The 21948-nt window shown below is 52.2% G+C and overlaps 1 protein-coding gene across 3 annotated transcripts in view; it reads left to right on the top strand.

Annotated features, from left to right (window-relative positions):
* The window catches only part of FZR1 (fizzy and cell division cycle 20 related 1), a 111612-nt gene that overhangs the window by 40335 nt on the left and 49329 nt on the right, over window positions 1-21948 (top strand). For all 3 annotated transcript variants that reach the window (XM_088450831.1, XM_088450833.1, XM_088450832.1), the window contains one exon: window positions 10614-10679. In XM_088450831.1, the coding sequence (XP_088306957.1) occupies window positions 10614-10679 (66 nt within the window). The remainder of the gene's footprint in view (window positions 1-10613; window positions 10680-21948) is intronic.

The following is a 21948-nucleotide window of genomic DNA, read 5'->3' on the forward strand; positions in this document are numbered from 1 at the left end:
CAAGCAATGAGGGAGGGTTTTTTTTTACATCCTTCATTGGGCAGAAAACTGGTATTCCAGCTATTTCACCAATTAACATTCCAGGTGTGGACAACTGGGAGGCGGACTTCTTAAGTTGCCAGTGTGCACCCAGGGGAATGGAATTACAACAGGAGGTGATGGCGAAAATAGTTTCCAGGTGGAGCTCTCCAGACATAGATCTAATGGCTTCTCGTCTGACAGCACCTTGGGTGTTCCAGCTGGGATACGTCTTTCCTCCTCTGGTAATGTTACCAAAGGTAATTCAGTGGATTCGATTAGCGGCACGGCCGGTCATTCTGGCGGCTCCATGCTGGCCGCACAGTCATTGGTACACAGTTCTTCGGAACATACTGGCAGATGTTCCGTATCGTCTGCCCCTGCATCCAGATCTGTTACTTCAGGGTCCATGTCATCACCCTGATTTGCCTCGCTTGGCTTTTGACTGCATGGTTCTTGTATCCAATATCTTGAGGGCCAAAGGGTTATCAGAATCTGTTGTGAAAACTATGATACAGGCTCGCAAACCAGTTACCTCCCTAGATTTATCATTGAATATGGAAGATCTATATTTCTTGGTGTGAACAACACAAGTTCAAACCTGAAAGGTTCTGAGTGTCTTGTCTTTTCTGCAAGAAGGGTTGGTTAAGAGTCTTAGGGGTATATTTATTAAAGTGAGAGTTTTTAGAAGTGGAGATGTTGCCCATAGCAACCAATCAGATTCTAGCTATTACAGTGCATCCGGAAAGTATTCACAGCGCTTCACTTTTTCCACATTTTGTTATGTTGCAGCCTTATTCCAAATGGAGTAAATTAATTTTTGTCCTCAAAATTCTACACACAATACCCCATAATGACAACGTGTAAAAAGTTTTTTTGAGATTTTTGCTAATTTAAGTAGTAAAAAAAAAACCAACAAAGAAATCGCATGTGCATAAGTATTCACAGCATTTGCCATGAAGTTTAAAATTGTGCTCAGGTACATTCTGTTTCCACTGATCATCCTTGAGATATTCCTACAGCTTAATTGGAGTCTACATGTGGTAAATTCAGGTGTTCGGACATGATTTTGAAAGGCATACACCTGTCTATATAAGGTCCCACACTTGAAAGTGCATGTCTGAGCACAAACCAAGCATGAAGTCCAAGGAATTGTATGTAGACCTCTGAGACAGGATTGTCTCGAGGCACAAATCTGGGGAAGGGTACAGAAAAGTATCTGCTGCTTTGAAGGTCCCAATGAGCACAGTGGCCTCCATCATCCGTAAATGGAAGAAGTTCGGAACCACCAGGACACTTCCTAGAGTTGGCCGACCTTCTAAACTGAGTGATCGGGGGAGAAGGGCCCTAGTCAGGGAGGTGACCAAGAACCCGATGGTCCCTCTGTCAGAGATGCAGCATTCCTCTGTGGAGAGAGGAGAACCTTCCAGAAGGACAACCATCTCTGCAGCAATCCACCAATCAGGCCTGTATGGTAGAGTGGTCAGACAGAAGCCACTACTTAGTAAAAAGCACATGGTAGCCGCCTGGAGTTTACCAAAATGCACCAGAAGGACTCTCAGACCATGAGAAACAAAATTCTCTGGTCTGATGAGACAAAGATTGAACTCTTTGGCGTCAATGCCAGGCATTATGTTCGGAGGAGACCACCGCTCATCACCAGGCCAATACCATCCCTACAGTGAAGCATGGTGGTGGCAGCATCATGCTGTGGGGATGTTTTTCAGCGGCAGGAACTGGGAGACTAGTCAGGATAGAGGGAAAGATGACTGCAGCAATGAAAGACATCCTGGATGAAAACTTGCTCCAGAGCGCTCTTGACCTCAGCCTGGGACGACGGTTCATCTTTCAGCAGGACAACAACCCTAAGCACACAGCCATGATATCAAAGGAGTGGCTTCAGGACAACTCTGTAAATGTCCTTGTGTGGCCCAGCCAGAGCCCAGACTTGAATCCGATTGAACATCTCTGGAGAGATCTGAAAATGGCTGTGCACCGACGCTTCCCATCCAACCTGATGGAGCTTGAGAGTTGCAAAGAGTAATGGGCGAAACTGCCCAAAGATAGGTGTGCCAAGCTTCTGGCATCATATTCAAAAAGACTTGATGCTGTAATTGCTGCCAAAGGTGCATCAACAAAGTATTGAGCAAAGGCTGTGAATACTTATGTACATGTGATTTCTTAGTTTGATTTTTTTTTTTTTATTTAAATTTGCAAAAATATAAAAAAAAATCTTTTCTACTTCAGGGTCCATAGGGTATCCACAGGATACCTTGGGGTATAGGCGATGGTGGCAGACATCCAGGCACCACAGAGTTACATTTTCAGCCTCCCAGGATGCACTGGGGTCCCTCTCCTATACCCCGCCCCCGAGCCTCAGGCCACTCAGTTTTTCGTAGGTGCCTGGCCGGACCAGTCGCACCGTACAGAAAGGGGTCTTTTTAAGGCCCCTGAATATTTCTTCGCAGCTGTGGCTGCACAACTAGAGTGCTCCAGCATAGGACAGTCAGTATTGACGTCCATGCTGTTACTCCTACACCCCGCTGGTACCAGAACGCCGGTACCGATCCGGGGATGCTGGTAGGTAGCTGGGGTCACAGCTAGCGGTGATCCCCGGCTACCTGGACTGTGGCCGGATGCACGGGGAACAAGGTAAGCGGCGGGGTCCCACGGTGGGCACCCGCCGGTAACACAGTCCTGTTTGGTCCCCAGGCAGGGGGCTCCCTGGGGACCGGCTGCGCGTGGGGCCAGGTACTGATCCTGCGCCTTCCACTAGACCACCAGGGACAGCGGGCCGCAGCATGTGCGGTACAGCGCGGCGTCCCAGGGGTTGATAGCACGCCAGGGGAGAACGCCTTCCCTGTCTCACAGCCGGCGTCTCCCCCGCTGCACAGTGCCATTCCACAGCGGTCTGAGCGGGCTGTGTCAGCGCTCCTCCCCCGGGCCCTGCCTTCTCTCTGCTCCTCGGTGGCCATTTTCTCACTACATGTGCTGGGGATGGCAAACGCTGCTGGAAGCTGATACAGATGCCATTGCGGTCCGGGTCCCCCGCATACCTCTCCTTCAATTAAGGTCAGTGTATGCAGCACTGTTTCCTACCAGGCTCTGGTCTGTGTAGTTGATCGCAGTGCCTGTAATGCAGGATGTTATCTGTGCATTGTATGTGACTTAAATGCTAGCGCTGTTTGCCTGTACTTTCATTTCTGACTGTCAGCCTTTTCCTATCCCTGTTCTTCTGCTACAGCCCTTGCGGTGCGGTGTCGCAGGGTGTTTATTACCTCACAGTAAACGTGGTTTTTCTGTGTGGGAGGTCACATACGCTCCGTTCACACTCCTCATGTCGGAAAGTGAACGAGGATATCCTCTTCCAGCTATAATGTACTGATATCATGTGCAGTTAGCGGAGGGATATGTAGACGCTGAGGGTTTATGGAGGGCATGTTGTATTATATATCACGCCCCATTTCTGTCACTGTGCCTGCACAAAAAAGGGGACCGCCCTCGGCTGGCTAAAATGCTTACAGCCTTTGTGGGCAACGCCCCCTGCGTTTCCCCAAGGGGTTATCACAGCCTGTGGTGGTCTCATCACATGCAGGGGTCCCTGGACAGTTGATGGTACCCCAGTGTATCCTGTTTTTCGCCCCCCCAGGTCTCGCAGGAGCCTGTGTGGGTGAATTTATTGTCCAAATGGTATAGCACCTGATGGACGTTTTACAGGGGGAGTCACCATTTCGGCCTTCTAAACGGCCTTTCGGGTCTCAGACGGGTAAAGACATGACGTCTGATGACGGTGACGGTGACGGCGTAGTCTGGGTCTAAAGTCTATATACCTGGCCTTCTACGGGCAGTCCGTGCAGCTTTGGTTATTACATATCCCCCGTGGCTAAATCCAAATATGCCTTCTTTAAGGATAAGGGTGTTGCCACTGTAATTCCTCTATTTGGTCAGGTGGATCATTTAGAGGAGGCGTGGAAAATCCGGGTAAGCGGTTCCAGCCTCAGAAACTGTTGACCTTTTGCATACCCCTTTTGCGGATAATTACATTTCCGAATGGGAGTTACCTTTACGGGTAGATTCTCATGTTACACACCTAGTGAGGAGTGCTACGTTGCCCATGCCCTCCAGGTCCTCTTTGAAGGAGGTTCCAGATTGCAAGGTGCAAATATATCTAAAATCCAATATTCCCTTGCTGGAGGGGCTTCCAGGCCGGCTATGGCCGTGTGCTGGGGGGCCAGAGCCATGGAACACTGAGTAGGTAACTGGATCTCTGCACACTGACTCTCCAGCAGAGCAGGTGGATAGTGGCAAATTCTCAGAGACTTTGCCACGTTCATAATGAGACGGTCTTACATATAGCCTACTCCTTTCCAGAATCTCCTCGGCAGCAGTAGCGGCTTGCCGCTCCCTGTGGTTGCGCTCTTGGAAAGCGGACGCAGATTCCATTTGGAATGCTTTGCCTTTTACGGGACAAGTCCTGTTTGGCCCTCGTCTGGACGCAATTGTGGCCCTGCAGGCAGCAGCTACGTCTGCGTGTCTGCCATCGGCTACAGTCCCATCAGGGTCTGGGACTTTGTCTTTTCGGCCCTGTGAGGCCAGGGTAAGTCTAAAATACAGCTTTCCAAGAGAGTCAGTAGCCAGGAAATCTGCTCAGCCATAAGAACAGGCTTGGAGTACAAGACGTCCTACTCCCAAGTTGGACTATAAGCCTTCAGCCTCACGGGACGGGCCTCCTCTCGGGAGCCCCCAGAGTTGGAGGCCGGCTTCTCCAGTTCGCCCAGTGCTGGTGTCTGAGCACCACGGACACTGGGTTAAGAGAAGTATTTTCTTGAAGGTATGTCCTTTCCTCCCGGTAAAAGCCTCCCAGAAGGTTTTTCGTTACAGGTCTTCTGTCAATTCAGGACAAGGCCCTGTAATTTTTGAGGGTGTTACACTCTATGCTCCAGGCAGGAGTTATAGTACCTATTCCGTTGCCCCAAAGGGGAACGAGGTATTACTCCATCCTCTTTCTGGTACAGACACCCAATGGGTCTTACCAGGATATTCTCAACCTCGAATCCTTCAACAAATTCTTAAGGGTTCCTCGGTTCGGGAGAGGGACCCTGCATTCCATCATTCAATGGAGCCTGGGAATTTTGTGGTGTCGTTGGATATATTCAGGGTGACTACCTGAATATCCCTCTTTTCTTAGTACACCAGTGTTTTCCTCAGGTTTGCAGTGGTCGATAAGCATTTCCAGTTTCTGGCATTGCCCCTTGGTCTGGCCTCCGCGCCTCACGGTTTACCAGGGTCATGGTAGTTATGGCAGCCCACCTGCGGATGCAGGGGGTCCGCTTGTTACCCTATCCGAGTGACCTCCTGTTGTTACCACGGTCTCCAGAGATACTTCAGTGCCATATGCAACGGACAATATCTGTGTTGCTACGTTAGGGCTGACTGATAAACTGGAAATGGTCCTCTCTGATTCTTCGCAGAGGATGCTCCATATCCCAACATCTGAGGATCTTTGTGATTGAGGAAAAGATCTCTGCATTACAGGCAAAGGTACGTAGTTGCCTGCAGAGTCGCCGAGTGTCTATTCACTTGGCAATGTGGTTCCTGGGTTCCAGGATGTCGCTGTTCGACATGGTGGAGACTACCCAGCTTCACTCTAAAGAACTTGATCCTCTCCGGATGGGATGGGTTGCCCCATAGGATAAAGTCAATAGGCTTTCCCCGGAGGTTTGTCTCTCTCTGGCCTGGTGGCTGCAGAAAGCTTACCTAAAAACAAGGGGCACCCCCTTTGGGATTGCGGACAGGGTCCTTCTGACGACGGACGCCAGTATCCGTGGCTGGGAAGCATGACGGGTCCACACTTGTTCCAGGGCAGGTGGACACCAGTAGTTTTTGCGCTTTCCATAAACATCTGAGAACTCAGGGTTCTCCAGCATGCAGGACAGGTCCTCCACGGAAATACCGTGCAGGTACAGTCTGACAACGCCATCATGATGGCTTATGTAAACCACCTAGGAGGTTCCCGAAGTCAGGCGACACTAACAGTGGTGTCCCGAATTCTGGCTTGCGTGGAAGGCTATATCCCTGCCATTATCGGCAGTGTTCATTCAGGAATCCTCAGATGGAAAGCAGGCTTTCTCAGCCGTCAAGAGGTGTTCAATCTTCTGGTGAACAAGTGGAGCCTTTCAGAGATGAGACTCTTCTGATAGATGTAGGTAGGTCAAGTGGACCTTCCAAGTTGTGTACCTCGTCCCTCCGTTATCCCTTCTTCCTCCAGTAATAGCAAGAAGGAGGCACACTCCTGCTGATAGCTCCAGCGTAGGCCAGATGGCACTATTACTCAGATCTTCGGAGCCTCTCAGTTAACACTCTGAAGCTGTTGCCTCTACGCCCGGACCTGTTGTCTCAGGATCCTGGCTGATACCCAGACCTGGGTTGTCTGTGGTGGAGACTGCCCTCTTAAGGTCTAGGAGTTTTTTCCAGCTCTATAGTTAGCAGGGGCTGTGTCCATGCTAAGAGCTCGGAAGTCTTTATCTGCAAGAATTTACCATTAGGTATGGTATACTTTCTTTCAGGTGTCGCCCTAGAGGCTAGGCTCCTCGGGTATTCCGGATATCCAGAGGTTGGCTTTCCTACAGGTGGCCTTAGATAACGGTCTTCGCCTTGCTTACCTCAAGGTGCAGGTTTCTGCCCTGTTAGTATGGTTTCAGTGTAGGATTGCTACTCTTCCTGATGTCCGCACCTTTGTGCAGGGTGTACGTTATATTCAGCATCCCTTTGTTCCACCTGTGGCTCCTTGGGATTTGGCTGTGGTCCTTAGGGCTCTCTGAGGACCGCCATTTGATCCACTGGGCTCAGTGGATTTCAAATGGCTTACGGCTAGGACTGTATTCCTTCTGGCTTTTAATTTGGCCAGTAGGATCTCAGAATGGGAGGCTCTGTCATGTAGACCTCCCTTTTTCTCATCTTTCCTAGGAACAGGGCAGTGCTTGCCTTTACTTCCCCAGTCCTGTCTGCTGGTGAGGCCTATTTGGCTGTGGTACGGGCGCTAAGAATTTAAGTTGACCGTACCAGTCCATTTAGGAAATCAGACTCTCGGTTTTGTCCTTTCTGGTTTCCATAAAAAGGGTTGGCCTGCCACTACGCTAACTTTGGCAGGATGGATTCACAGGTCTTCCTGTTCCATCCTCTATTAAAGCTCTTCCACTAGGTCTGTGGGTCCTTCGTGGACAGCTCGACGTGGCGCTTCAGCGGTGATTGGCAGCCACGTGGTCATCTGTCCATATTTTTGGTAAGGTATTATGCTTTTGATACCTTCGCCTCTCAGGATGCTTCCTTTCGGCGGCGGATTCTCCTTACAGCACAGGAACGTCCCCACCGTTAAAGGATACTGCTTTGGGACATCCCCAAGGTATCCTGTGGATACCCTATGGACCCTGAAGTAGAAAATATGAGATATGGTAAGAACTTACCCTTGTTATCTCTATTTCTACGAAGTCCATAGGGTTCCACAGGACTCCCGCCCTGTCGCACCTGTACTGCAGATGGGCTTTGATCTGGTCACCGTTTTCTCCGTCTCCTTCTGGTGAGAATGTGATTCTTGTGTGTTCCAGACTGTCTTCTCTCTCTTTTTTGCTCCTGCTCCGGCCTATGGCTTGTTACGAAACTGAGTGGCCTGAGGCTCGGGGGCGGGGTATAGGAGAGGGACCCCAGTGCATCCTGGGAGGCTGAAAATTTAACTCTGTGGTGCCTGGATGTCTGCCGCCATCGCCTATACCCCAAGATATCCTGTGGAACCCTATGGACTTCGTAGAAATAGAGATAACAAGGGTAAGTTCTTACCATATCTCATATTTTTACACATTGTCACTATGGGGTATTGTGTTAAGAATTTTGAGGACAAAAATTAATTTATTCCATTTTGGAATAAGACTAACTTAACAAACTGTGGAAAAAGTGAAGTGCTGTGAATATTTTCCGGATGCACCGCATCTCGTAGAAGGTGCTAGATAAATGTTAAGTAGAATCTGGTTGCTATGGGCAACATTACATTTCTAAAAACTGTTTAGTAAATATACCTCTAATGGTGCGTTCAGCCAGCAATACGATATCGCTGGCTGATCGTTATGCACCCTCCCTGGTGTGCTGGATGATCGATATCGATCATCCAGCACACCACCTGCTTACCGACGACTATAGCGACTTGCGATCAACGATCACGGCCCCTATAGTAACCTGCTCGATATCGAGTAAGTTGACCGGCATGCACGGCCGATGGACGATATCGCTATCGTCCATACGTGGCCGCGCATCGCTTGTCGATGGTAAGTTGGTAGGGACCATTTAAATGAGCGATTTGAATGATAACGTTATCGTTCAAATCGTTCTTTTAAATCGCTACGTGTGTACGCACCATTAGGTTGTCCTCTCTTAAGGGACACATTTCAGTCCTATCGATCCTGTTTCAGAGGAAATTGTCCTCCATTCCTGAAGTTCAAACCTTCTTGCAGGGAGATCAACATATACAGCCTCCTTATGTCCCGCCAGTTCCTCCTTGGGGCTTGAATTTAGTTTTGGAGGCACTTCAAAAGGCACCGTTTGAGCCTTTGCACTCTTTAGAAATGCGATATCTCACTTTGAAGGTTTTTTCTTTTGGCCATTGCCAGAAGAGTATCTGAATTAGTGGCTCTTTCTTGTAAGTCTCCGCTTCTCATTTTTAATGAGGATAGGGTAGTGTTACGCACTAAACCTTCCTTTCTTCCGAAGGTGGAATCTGCTTTCCACATTAACCAGGATATTGTCCTACCAGCTTTTCGCCAGGATTCAGTGACTAGTGAAGCTTCTTCATTGGATGGTGTACGGATTTCCTGTTGGTGTTGATTGATGCACCAAAAAGAGGCTGACCAGCCTTGAAAGGATCCATCGCTAGATGGGTCACTTATTCTACCATTCGGCAGGCATATTTGCCCTCAAATGTGACGGTCCCGGCCTCAATTCGGGCCCACTCGACTTGTGCTGTCATACATTTTGGCGTGAGGGACACCAGTGTTGGGCTGAAAATTCTTAGAGCGGTCGGTTCTGATGACCCCCCCCCCTCCCCCCCCAATTGTATTTGGTTGCTTTGATATATACCAGAAGTAATGGCATCTCCCAGATGGATGAAAAAGGAAATTTGATTTTTACTCACCGTAAAACTCTTCCTCTGGAGTCCATCTGGGGGATGCCAAGATCTCTCCCTTGTTTGGTTTCGTATTAGATACCCGTTGGTTTCTGGTTTCTCAGTTCTTCTGTGGGTCTTTCTCTGGCTTTGTTAAACATAGACTGAGGTTATGGTGGTAGGGGAGGTGTTATATAAGGGGTGGGAGACAGTTTTCAGTTCGCTAGTGTCCCGACTCCACACCTTACTACCAGAAGTAATGGCATCCCCCAGATGGACTCCAGGGAAGAGATTTTACGTTAAGTAAAAACCTAATATTTTTTTTTTATAATATTTAGTCTGTATTTTTGGAATGTTGTTTACATTGTACTAAAGGATATTTTTGTGTATAATGTAAGATATTAGAGCAGTGGTTCACAACTCCAACCCTTAAGTAAAAAGTCATGTTTTTTAAGGATTTCTGTCTGTGGAAGCAGGTGGGATAATTACTGTCCCAACAAATAGATTAACTCACCTGTGCATGATTAATGAAATCCATAAATTGTGACCTGGTGGGGATACTTGAGACTAATGCTGCATATCCACTTCACGATATCGCTCCATGGGGGAGATGTATGAAGCCCAGAAACGGTATCAGCGCACGTTATGTGCGCTGATACCGCTTCTCTCCGATGTGTGATCGGGGGTCTGGGCGGTAAATGACAGGGGCGCTATGCGCCCCTGTCATTATCTGTGCCGCTATCTACAAGATAGCCGCGCCGAGCGGCAGGGCCATGTACGAACGGTCATACCACATGACCGTTCGGCCGGCTGTAGCTGTCGTTATCGACAACTACAGCCTCGCGCTAGCCTATCCCCACAGCAGGGGCAGCGCTGCCCGTTGACGGCATATCCACTGGACGGTATAATGAGCAATAACGATATTGTTAGCGTTCATTATATCGTCTAGTGGAAAATGTTTGATTTTCCTGATTTGACGATCCCGGCCAATATATGATCAGGATCAGCAAATTGGGGATTTTTAACATGAAGAATTTCATTAATTCCCCTACAAATCGCCGATCATCGATTGCCGCTGATCTGGGAAATTGTTGGGAGATACAGTATATGGGGGCCCTTTAGAGTGTTTATAAGTTTACTGAAATTATCAGTAGTGAACTTCATTTCACTATATTTTTTTTTCCGAATAATTCAACCGTTTAGCTTGGTTGTATATTATGCAAATGTTTCCTTTTGAGAGAGGTGTATGCACCCATCCCCCTGTACTCCTTTTGGATACCTTTTTAGAACAGATGTGAGTGTAGATCCCCCTAAAATAGTGCAGTATAATGTATGTCTCTGGTAAATATAGAGTGCTATATAAGGAATTGGTGGTTTTGGAGTGGGTATATCCTGCTGCCCTATGCATGTACCTGCTTTAATAAAATGTTCTTTCCTTTGTTTCCAGGTGACTAGGCTCTGTGACTTATCATTAGAAGGGGACTCTGTAACTTCAGTTGGTTGGTCTGAGAGAGTGAGTATATTGCTCACCAGCAATGTTGTTGTCGAATGATTATTAATTCTCTTCAATGATGTTGACTGATTATTAATTGCTTCTATTTCTACTTCAGGGTCCATAGGGTATCCACAGGATACCTTGGGGTATAGGTGTGACGTCAGTCGCAGGGCACCAAAGAGTTAAGCTTTCAGCCTCCCAGGATGCACTAGGTCCCCCTCCTATACCCCGCCCCCGGGCCAAGGCACCTCAGTTTAGTTTGGTGCCCGGCCGGAGTCGGGTGCACCTGTTGGAGTGGGGGCTAGAAGAGCCCCTGAAGCTTATTCTTCATGCAGCTGTGGCTGCACATCTGGATGTACAGCATGGACAGTCAGTCCTGACGTCCATGCTGTCTTCCCTACACCCCGCCGGTACCAGAACGCCGGTACTGATCCGGGGATGCTGGTGGGCGTCTGGGGTCACAGCTAGCGGTGACCCCAGATGCTCCGGACCATGGCCGGATTCAAGGGGGACAGAGGTAAGCAGCGGGGTCCCGCGGTGGGTCCCCGCTGATCACATGGTCCTAAGTCCCCAGGCAGGGGGCTCCCTGGGGACTGGCTGCAGCGTGGAGCCAGGCGACCAACCTGCGCTTCCACTACCCCCTGGGACAGCGGACCGCAGCAGAGCGGTAGCGCTGCGGCGTCCCAGGGGTTAAATGCATGCCAGGGGAGCGCGCCTTCCCTGTCTCACAGCCGGCGCCTCCCCCGCTGCACACAGCCCTCTCTGCATGCTGCCGACTGGTCCTGTGGCAGCGCTCCTCCCCCAGGCCAGCCTCCTCTCTGCTCCTCGGCGGCCATCTTCTCCAGAACGCATGGTGAACGCTGCTGGAAGCGCTGGACGGAAGCATCGTGGTCTGGGTCCCCCCGCATACCTCTCCTCCGCTGTGGTCAGGTCTGTGTATGCAGCGCTGTGTCCTACCAGGCCCTGTGTCTGTGTAGTTGAGTGATCAGCGCTGTTAGTGCAGGAATTGTTATTTTTCTGCATTGTATGTGACTGTGCTAGCGCTGCTGCCTGTAATCTTTTCTTCTCTAAACTGTCAGCTTTATTACTGTCCCTGTTCTTTCTGCTAAAGCCCTTGCGGTGCGGTGCTGCAGGGTGGTCTCTCGCCTATTTAATACTTAATTGGTGAGAGAGGTCACATACGTGGTGCCATCATGTCTGAAAGTGATTTTCCCCTCCGGCTACAGTGTACCACGTGCAAAGTACCGTTAGCGGAGGGGGAGGGTAGCGCGGAGGGCCTTTGCCGGCAGTGTTTGTCCATGGCGCGGCCTATTACGGTTACAGCACCGGTACAGGAGCCGCCCTGGGCTTGTTTCGCTCAGGCGTTAACAGCTTTAGTGGGCCAGTTAGCTCCGCAGCCCGCGTTTACTCCGATGGGTTTGTCCCAGCAGTCTGTGGTGTCGTCACCCATGCAGGGGTTCCCACGACAATTGGTGGTACCCCACAGTCTCCCTATTTCCCCGCTCCCGGGTTCTCAGGAGCCAGCGTGGGTTAACTCCCTGACGAGTTCTGTACAGCACTTGTCGGATGTGTTGCAAGGGGAGTCTGTGATGCGGTCTCATAAAAGGCCGGTGGCGTCTCTGTCCGCTCCTTATGAGGATGACGAAGGGACGTCTGATGATGGGGAGATTCTAGATCCTTACGATCAGGAACCTCTCCATACTAAGGACGCTGATGCTAAGTCCAAAGTATATATTCCTGGACTTATTCGGGCGGTCCGCACAGCCTTGGTGATTGAGGACGAAGTTCCCCCAGCGGCTAAATCTAAGTATGCCTTTTTCAAAGATGTGAAGGGCGATGCCACAGTCTTTCCTCTTTCGGGTCAGTTGGTGGACCATTTAGAGGAGGCGTGGAAACAACCTGGCAAAAGATACCAGCCGCAGAGACGCCTGGCGGTGGCTTATCCGTTCGCGGATAATTATTTTGCGAAGTGGGAATCCCCTCCACAGGTGGATTCTCACGTGACCCGTCTTGTCCGTAGTGCCACATTGCCGATGCCATCCATGTCCTCCCTTAAGGATGCTACGGACCGCAAGGTAGAAATCTGCCTGAAGTCCGCTTATTCCCTTGCTGGGGGGGCAGCACGGCCGGCTATGGCCATTTGCTGGGTTGCCAGAGCGATGGAGCGCTGGGCGGATTCATTAGAGGCTTCTTTTGAATCCGACGGTCCGGCCGATCAGGCGGAGTTGATTGGCAATCTCCGTGATTCGGCCACCTACATCAACGAGGCGGCTCTAGACATTAGTACTCTGGTGTCTAGAATTTCTTCAGCAGCGGTAGCTGCTCGTCGCACCTTGTGGCTGCGATCCTGGAAGGCGGACGCAGATTCCAAGAAAGGTCTGGAAGCGTTGCCGTTTACCGGAGAAGTTCTCTTCGGTCCGGATCTGGATAAGATTGTGGCCACGCTGGCGGCAGCCAAATCTGCCTGTCTCCCGTCGGCCGCTGCTCCTTCTGGTTCGGGACCATCGTCCTTTCGGTCATCTAGGGCCCAGGGCAGGCCCAAACCACAGTCGTTTCCTCGACAGGCTGGCCCTAAGAAATCGGTCAAGCCCCGGAAGCAGGCATGGAGTACCAGACGTCCGGCCCCCAAGCCAGATGGCAAGCCTGCGGCCTGACGGTCCGGGCCTCCCTTTGGGGGATCCCAGGGTGGGAGGCCGCCTGCTACAGTTCGCCCAGTGTTGGTCGACCACTACGACAGACACTTGGGTTCTGGAGGTGGTTTCCCACGGATACGCCCTCTCCTTCCGGCACAGACCCCCGGCTCGCTTCTTCACCACGGGTCTCCCATCAGACCGGAACAAGGCTACGGAGCTGCGGAAGGTATTGCACACTATGCTCCAGGCTGGAGTTATAGTGGCGGTTCCATTCTCCCAGAGGGGCCAGGGTTTCTATTCAAATCTATTTTTGGTACAGAAACCCAATGGGTCATATCGTCCGATTCTCAACCTCAAAGCACTCAACAAGTCTTTGCGGGTCCCGAAGTTTCGGATGGAGACCCTACGGTCCATCATTCTGGCGCTGGAACCTGGGGACTACTTGGTGTCATTGGACATACAGGACGCTTACCTGCATGTCCCTATTCTTTGGCGCCATCAACAGTTCCTCAGGTTTGCAATCAGCAGCGACCACTTCCAGTTTCGGGCGTTACCTTTTGGCCTGGCAACAGCACCACGTGTTTTCACCAAGGTGATGGCGGTCATGGCGGCTTCTCTGCGGCTGCAGGGAGTCCGCATGTTGCCGTATTTGGACGACCTGTTATTGGTGGCAGGATCTCCAGAGCTCCTGTTACGCCACTTGGACCTGACCATTGCACTGCTGCAACGGCACGGCTGGCTAATCAACTGGCAGAAGTCCACTCTAATCCCGTCTCGGAGGATTCTGCATCTTGGAGCCTTATTGGACTCGGGACAGCAAAGGATCTTCGTGACGGAGGACAAGATCTCTGCTTTACAGTCAAGGGTGCGCAGTTGTCTGCACAGCCGCCGGGTGTCCTTACACTCGGCGATGAGGTTACTGGGCTCCATGGTGTCGGTGTTCGACATGGTGGAATACGCCCAGTTTCACTCCAGACCTCTGCAGCACCTGATCCTGTCCAAGTGGAACGGGCTGACTCAGTCTCTGAAGTCCCAGACGATTGTGCTCACCCAGGAGGTTCGCCTGTCCCTTACGTGGTGGTTACAGACGACCCACCTCAACAAGAAACGTCCGTTCTGGGTTCCAAATTGGGTCCTGTTGACAACGGACGCCAGTCTTCGGGGCTGGGGAGCAGTTTCGGGTCCACACTTGTTCCAGGGCAGGTGGACGCCGACAGAAGCGGAGCTTCCAATAAATATCTTGGAACTCCGTGCGGTCTTCAATGCTCTCCAGCAGGCACAGCGGTTTCTCCAGGGTCGCCCGGTGCAGGTCCAGTCGGACAACGCTACCACCGTGGCCTACATAAACAGGCAAGGAGGAACTCGCAGTCGGGCGGCTCTCGTAGAGGTCTCTCGGATCCTGGTTTGGGCGGAGCGCAATCTTCCGGCCATATCAGCGGTCTTCATCCCGGGAGTGCTCAATTGGGAGGCGGACTTTCTAAGTCGCCAGGACGTTCATCCGGGGGAATGGTCCCTGCACCCGGACGTTTTTCAACTACTGGTGGACAGGTGGGGTCTTCCAGAAATCGACCTCATGGCGTCCCGGCACAACAACAAGTTGCCGGTGTACGGGTCTCGCACAAGAGACGAAGGGGCGTCTCTGGTGGATGCTCTGTCCGTCCGGTGGACGTTCCGGTTCGCATACCTGTTCCCTCCGGTCTCCCTTCTTCCACGGGTAATCCGGAAATTCAAACAGGAAGGAGGGACGCTCCTGTTGATAGCTCCCGCGTGGCCCAGACGGCACTGGTTCTCAGACCTTCAGGGTCTGTCCGTGGACATTCCTCTGCGGTTGCCGCTACGACCGGACCTTCTGTCTCAGGGTCCTTGCCTTCACCCGGACCTGACTCGGCTGTCTTTGACGGCGTGGCTGTTGAGACGGCCATGCTGAGGTCCCGGGGGTTTTCCAGCTCTGTGGTGCGTACCATGTTACGAGCTCGGAAACCGTCTTCCGCGAGGATATACCATCGCGTGTGGCATACGTTCTTCCAGTGGTGTCGACCGAGAGGTTATGCACCGCGGGAGTTTCGTCTGTCTCGGATTCTCGCCTTCCTGCAAGCGGGACTAGATCATGGGCTTCGCCTTGCTTCTTTGAAGGTACAGGTTTCGGCCCTATCTGTCTGGTTTCACCGTAGGATTGCTACAATCCCGGATGTGCGCACCTTTATGCAGGGTGTTCTCCGCATTCAGCCGCCCTTTGTTCCACCTGTGGCGCCTTGGGATTTGGCTGTGGTCCTGAGGGCTCTCCAAGGACCGCCGTTTGAACCACTGGGCTCAGTGGATCTTAAATGGCTAACAGCTAAGACTGTTTTCCTTCTGGCCATTGCTTCGGCCAGACGTGTTTCTGAGTTAGGGGCTCTTTCTTGTAGACCCCCTTTCTTGGTTTTTTATGGGAACAGGGCAGTGCTCCGCACTCGGCCCGAGTTTCTTCCCAAAGTTATTTCCCAGTTTCATATTAACGAGGAAATAGTTGTTCCGGCCTTTAACTCACCGGGTCTTTCCGTGGGTGAGGCCTCTTTGGATGTTGTGCGGGCCTTAAGGACTTATGTTGACCGCACTTCTTCGTTTAGGAAGTCGGACGCTTTGTTTGTCCTCTTTGGCTTCCGTAAAAAGGGTTGGCCTGCTTCAAAGCAAACTTTGGCAGCCTGGATCCGTATGGCTATTTCTGAAGCTTATCTTCATGAAGGCCTACCGGTCCCTCCTTCTCTGAAGGCTCATTCCACTAGGTCTGTGGGTCCTTCGTGGGCAGCTCGACGTGGTGCCTCGGCAGTTCAGATCTGCAAGGCTGCTACGTGGTCTTCTGTCCATACCTTCGTGAGGTATTACAGGTTTGACACCTTCGCCTCTCAGGATGCTTCCTTCGGGCGGCGGATTCTCCTTTCTGCACAGGAGCGTCCCCACCCTTAAAGGATACTGCTTTGGGACATCCCCAAGGTATCCTGTGGATACCCTATGGACCCTGAAGTAGAAAATATGAGATATGGTAAGAACTTACCCTTGTTATCTCTATTTCTACGAAGTCCATAGGGTTCCACAGGACTCCCGCCCTGTCGCACCTGTGCTGCAGATGGGCTTTGCTCTGGTCACCGGTTTTCCGTCTCCCTCTGGTGAGAATGTGATTCTTGTATGTGTCCAGATCTTTGTTCTCTCTCTTCCTTCTCCTCCTCCGGCCTATGGCTTGGTAACTAACTGAGGTGCCTTGGCCCGGGGGCGGGGTATAGGAGGGGGACCTAGTGCATCCTGGGAGGCTGAAAGCTTAACTCTTTGGTGCCCTGCGACTGACGTCACACCTATACCCCAAGGTATCCTGTGGAACCCTATGGACTTCGTAGAAATAGAGATAACAAGGGTAAGTTCTTACCATATCTCATATTTTTGGCTCCCCTGGCACGTGGAGGGATGGGGAGGGGGAATTTCATCCATGTGGGATCACATGACAAGTAGAGCTGATAACTGCAGAGGGAGGCTGCTCCCATCTGGGCTCACTAGGTACGTGGAGGGTAATTATTGCACCCACCCCGAAAACCGTTTCATCCTACAGTCAGGGCACTAGGGGACATGATGACTGAGATGGTGTCGGGGTGACCTAGTAGGGACATTTCTCAAGATTTTTGTCACTGTCTGTATGTGGAACACTGTGTAATGTGCTGGGCTTGTATAATAAATATAAGTAGTAATAATAGTAAGTAAACCACACTACGTAGGTGCTCCACAATTAGTTCACATGTGGAAGTCATAAGTACTGAAGCCATGTAAGGTGTCACTCTCCCATGTCAAGGTAATACCCCAGAAGTCTGGAAATGTCCAAAAGGACTCTGTTTGGGGGTACACTTAATCAAGAGACAGCAATGATAAAATGATTGGTGTGTGCATATGCATCCCCAGTGTGGATACTCCTAATTTCTACTTCAGGGTCCATAGGGGGTCCACAGGGTTGACCTTGGGGTATAGCTGGATCTGGATCCACGAGCACCACGCAGTTAAAGCTTTGCTGCTCCCAGGATGCACTTGGGTCCGTCCGTCCGTCCTCTATACCCTGCCCCCGAGCCACAACACCTCAGTTTTAGTTGGTGCCCGGCCGGAGTCGGGTCACTCTGGAGCAGTGGGGCTGCATAAGCAGCCCCATAGCTTTATTTTTAAAGAAGATTTTATTATTTAATTTTTTTATTTTTTTACTATCTTCAGAGCGGCAGCATCAGACTGTCCACCTGGACATCCACGCTGCCGCTCCAACAGCCCCGCTGGCGCTGCGACGCCGGTACTGATCTGGGGATCGCAGCGGGACCCCAGAGTCAGTGCTAGCGTGGCTCCGGAAGCTCCCACTGACTGCTGCCGGACTCAAGGGGCCAGGTAAGCCGCGTGGAGCGCTGCGCGCGGGGAAACTAATGCAGTCTTTTAGCCGCCGGTCTCTGGGGACAGACCGGCGGCGCTAGTAGCGGCGGCGGGTTCCCCCCCTATATGGCATACCCCGCGTGTCTGCTGACCTCCAGGGTGTAAGACCGGCGGGGAACCGGCTTCCCTGGGGGTTTCATACTAGCAGGGGAGGCAGCCTTCCCTGCTTTAGTGCTCCTCCCCTCAGCCCAGCGCGCCTTCTCTCAAGCGTGCTGGCGTCGCTGGGCTGTTATCTCCTGGCCACTCCTCCTCAGTGCTCTCTGGCGGCCATCTTCAGGCAGCATCGCAGAGCTCCCAGGCAGGCTTCCAGTGGACCAGTCCCCCTGTGTACCTCTCCCCTGATCAGGACAGTGTTCGCAGCGCTATATCCCTCCCAGACACTGAATCTGGGAGGTTGATTGTAGCGGAAGGTGCAGTGAGTAATACTTTTCTGCATGGTATGTGACTTTTGCTAGTGCTGCTGTCTGTGCTTTTCTACTTACTGTCAGCTTTTTACCTATCCCTTTCCTTCTCCTACGGCCCGCAGGTGTGTGGGGGAGGGGTGTTCTTTCTGAGTAACCTCACTTATATAAATCTACGTATTTGTGAGGTCCGTCACATACTGCGGTGTGCTCCTCAGTACCAGTCTGTGGGCTGTTTGTGTTGCATACTTGGGAGTGCGTGGGTGTTATACGCCTTACCTCGTTTTGGTGAGACACTTTTATTGCAAAAAAGTTTGTGTCATGTCTGATGAGGAGAATGAGCACTCTGTGGCTCCTGTGTTGTTTTCCTGCCGACGCTGTTCGGCAGGAGTTGACGGGGCGGATTTGTCTCAGGACGGTCTGTGCGGGCGGTGCCAGTTGGTACCTGGACCTTCTAAACCGCCGGTGGCGCAGGATCCTCCGTGGGCGATGTTTACGCAAGTGCTGGCGTCGATCGCGGACCGACTTGCGGTCCCAACTGCGGCCCCTTCTAGGGCGTTGCCCCAGCCTACCATCCCCCGTTCCCCGGGTGTGACGCGTCTGGTGCAGTCTCCTCCTGGGTCTCAGACTGTTGGTCCTTATGCGGGTTTGCCTGTATACGTGCAATCCCCCACGGTGCCGCAGCAGTCGATGATACCTTTTCAGGGGTATCCTCAGGCAATACCCCCTCCTTGGGTGGACGTCTTCTCCAGCTCTGTTCAGAGCCTGGCGGCTTCGTCATCAGCCTTTCAAACTATGTTGCACAGTGATTTGCCCCCACGGACGTCCAAGCGACCCGTTCCGGCTTCACTGGCGGCTCAGTTCACGGACACGGACGTGTCTTCGGATGATGAGGAGATCCGTGAAGACTCTGACTCGGATGCCGGGGCCCAGGAGGTGGAGGCTAAGTCTTCCATTAATGTGCCGGCATTGGTTAGGGCGGTGCGGGCCATCCTTCACATTGAGGAGGATGTGCCGGCCCCCAGGTCAAAGTACCCAAATTTTAAGAAGGCCAAAGTAGCTTCGACTGTTTTTCCCCTGTCCGATCAGTTGACTGATCATATGACAGGGGCCTGGCAGTTGCCCAGCAAGAGGTTCTGCGGTTGGCTTCGAACTATCCGTTTCCGGAGGCTCATTGCAGGAAGTGGGGAAACTCCTCCCACGGTGGATTCCCACGTTACCCGTTTAATTAAAAGCGCTACGCTGCCTTTGCCGTCGATCTCCTCCCTGAAAGATCCCACGGACAGGAAGGTGGATACTTGTTTAAAGTATCTACTTTCTCTCGGGGGCAGTGGCCCGTCCGTCCATGGCCATCTCTTGGGTGGCTAAGGCCATCGAGAGCTGGGCCAATGCTTTGGAGGATACCTTTCCGGAGATCCAGAGAGCGTTGATAGGTCAAATGAGGGATGCGGTTTCCTATATTGGGGAAGCATCGTTAGATGCAAGCCTGCTGACCTCTCGGGTGTCGGCTGCAGCTGTCGGCGCGTCGGTCCTTGTGGCTGAGGTCTTGGAGAGCTGACGCTGACTCCAAAAAGGGGCTGGAGGCCTTACCTTTTAATGGGGAGTTGCTTTTTGGTCCAGACTTAGACAAAATTGTGGACACTCTGGCTAAATCTAAATCTGCCTTCCTCCCTTCGGCTTCTGCACCTACCAAGGTACGGAGCTCTGCCTTTCGGTCCTTTCAGGTTCAGGGCAAGGCCAAAGGTCAATCCTTCCCGAGGCAGTCGACGACCAAGGCCGCTTCTAAGCCCAAGAAGCAGGCCTGGAGTGCCAGGCGCCCTTCTTCCAAGCAGGAAGATAAACCTTCTGCCTGATGGGACGGGCCTCCCCCTGGGGGACCCCAGAGTGGGAGGCCGACTTCTTCTATTTGCCCAGTGCTGGCACAATACCACCACGGATGCCTGGGTTCGAGAAGTGGTCTCCCAGGGCTACGCCCTGTCTTTTCAGCACAGACCGCCCCACCAGTTTTTGTGCACCAGTCCTTCTCAGGATACGACCAAGACCTTACAGATTCAGGAAGCTAGAGAGTCCTTGCTGAAAGCAGGGGTCATTGTTCCCATTCCTCAATTATAACGAGGAACGGGGTACTATTCTTCTCTGTTTCTGGTGCGGAAACCCAATGGTTCTCATCGCCCTATCCTCAACTTGAAGTCTCTGAACAAATTCCTCAGAGTTCCCAAGTTCAGGATGGAAACGTTACGTTCCATCATTCTGGCGATGGAACCGGGGGATTATATGGTGTCCCTGGACATCCAGGACGCTTATCTCCATGTTCCGATAGCACCTTCGCACCAGCGGTATCTGAGGTTCGCTATCCTTCAACACCACTATCAGTTCCGGGCGCTACCCTTTGGTCTCTCCACGGCACCGAGGGTGTTCACGAAGATTATGGCGGTCATGGCCGCACATCTTCGGGACCAGAATGTACGGCTGTACCTGGACGACCTCCTGTTGCTGGCGAGCTCCCCGGAGGTACTGCTTCAACATCTCCACCTGACGATCGCTTGCCTGCAAGCGCACGGGTGGCTGATAAATTGGAAAAAGTCCTCCCTGATTCCATCTCAGCGTGTGGTTCATTTGGGAGCCCTGCTGGATTGTCGTCAGCAAAGGATCTTTCTGACCCCGGAGAAGGTCTCCTCCCTGCAGCTGCGGATACACAGTTGCCTGAGCAGTTGCCGCCTGTCGGTCCATTCGGCTATGAGAGTTCTGGGATCCATGGTGTCAACATTCGACATGGTGGAATTTGCCCACTTCCATTCCCGGCCCCTGCAGGGGTTGATTCTATCGGAATGGAACGGGTTACCTCACCGGATCCGCTCTCAGTTGCTGGTGTTGTCCCCGGAGGTTCGGCAGTCTTTGGCTTGGTGGCTTCAGACAGCTCATCTGGTCAAGGGGCGCCCCTTTTGGATCCCGAACTGGGTCCTGCTCACGACGGATGCCAGTCTTCGGGGTTGGGGGGCAGTGACCGGCTCGTTGTCACTTCAGGGTCGTTGGTCTGCGGAAGAAGCTCTTTTTCCCATCAACATTCTGGAACTGCGGGCAGTATACCGGGCCCTGCAGTCGTCCGGTCCCGCTCTTCACGGAAGGGCGGTTCAGGTGCAGCCCGACAACGCCACCACGGTGGGTATATATCAACCACCAAGGAGGAACCGCAGTCGGGCAGCGATGTTGGAGGTGTCTCGCATCCTTGCTTGGGCGGAGTGTCACATTCCAGCGATCTCGGCAGTCTTCATTCCCGGAGTCCTCAATTGGGAGGCGGACTTCCTCAGCCGTCACGACGTGCATCCCGGGGAATGGTCGCTACACCCAGAGGTGTTTCAGCTACTCGTGGACAGGTGGGGGCTGCCGGAGCTGGACTTGATGGGCTCCCGTCACAATCACAAGTTGCCCGTTTACGGGTCAAGGACAAGAGACGCAGGCGCCAGTCTGGTAGACGCGCTGTCGGTGAAATGGACGTTTCACCTGGCGTATCTGTTTCCTCCGATATCCCTGCTTCCTCGGGTTCTGCGGAAATTCAAGCAGGATGGCGGCACGCTCGTGCTGGTAGCTCCGGCGTGGCCCAGACGTCCTTGGTACTCCGATCTGAGGTGCCTCTCCATCGACGCTCCGTACCTTCTCTCTCAGCGTCTGGACCTGTTGTCTCAAGGGCCCTGCCTTTACCCGGATCTGGGTTGGCTGTCTTTGACGGCGTGGCTCTTGAGACAGCCGTCTTGAGGTCTAGGGGTTTCTCCAGTTCGGTCATTGGTACCATGCTTAGGGCACGCAAGCCTGCTTCCGCACGGATTT

Source organism: Taudactylus pleione, unplaced genomic scaffold (genome assembly GCF_031769625.1).
Source record: "Taudactylus pleione unplaced genomic scaffold, aTauple2 ptg000529l, whole genome shotgun sequence".
NCBI classification, from domain to species: domain Eukaryota; kingdom Metazoa; phylum Chordata; class Amphibia; order Anura; family Myobatrachidae; genus Taudactylus; species Taudactylus pleione.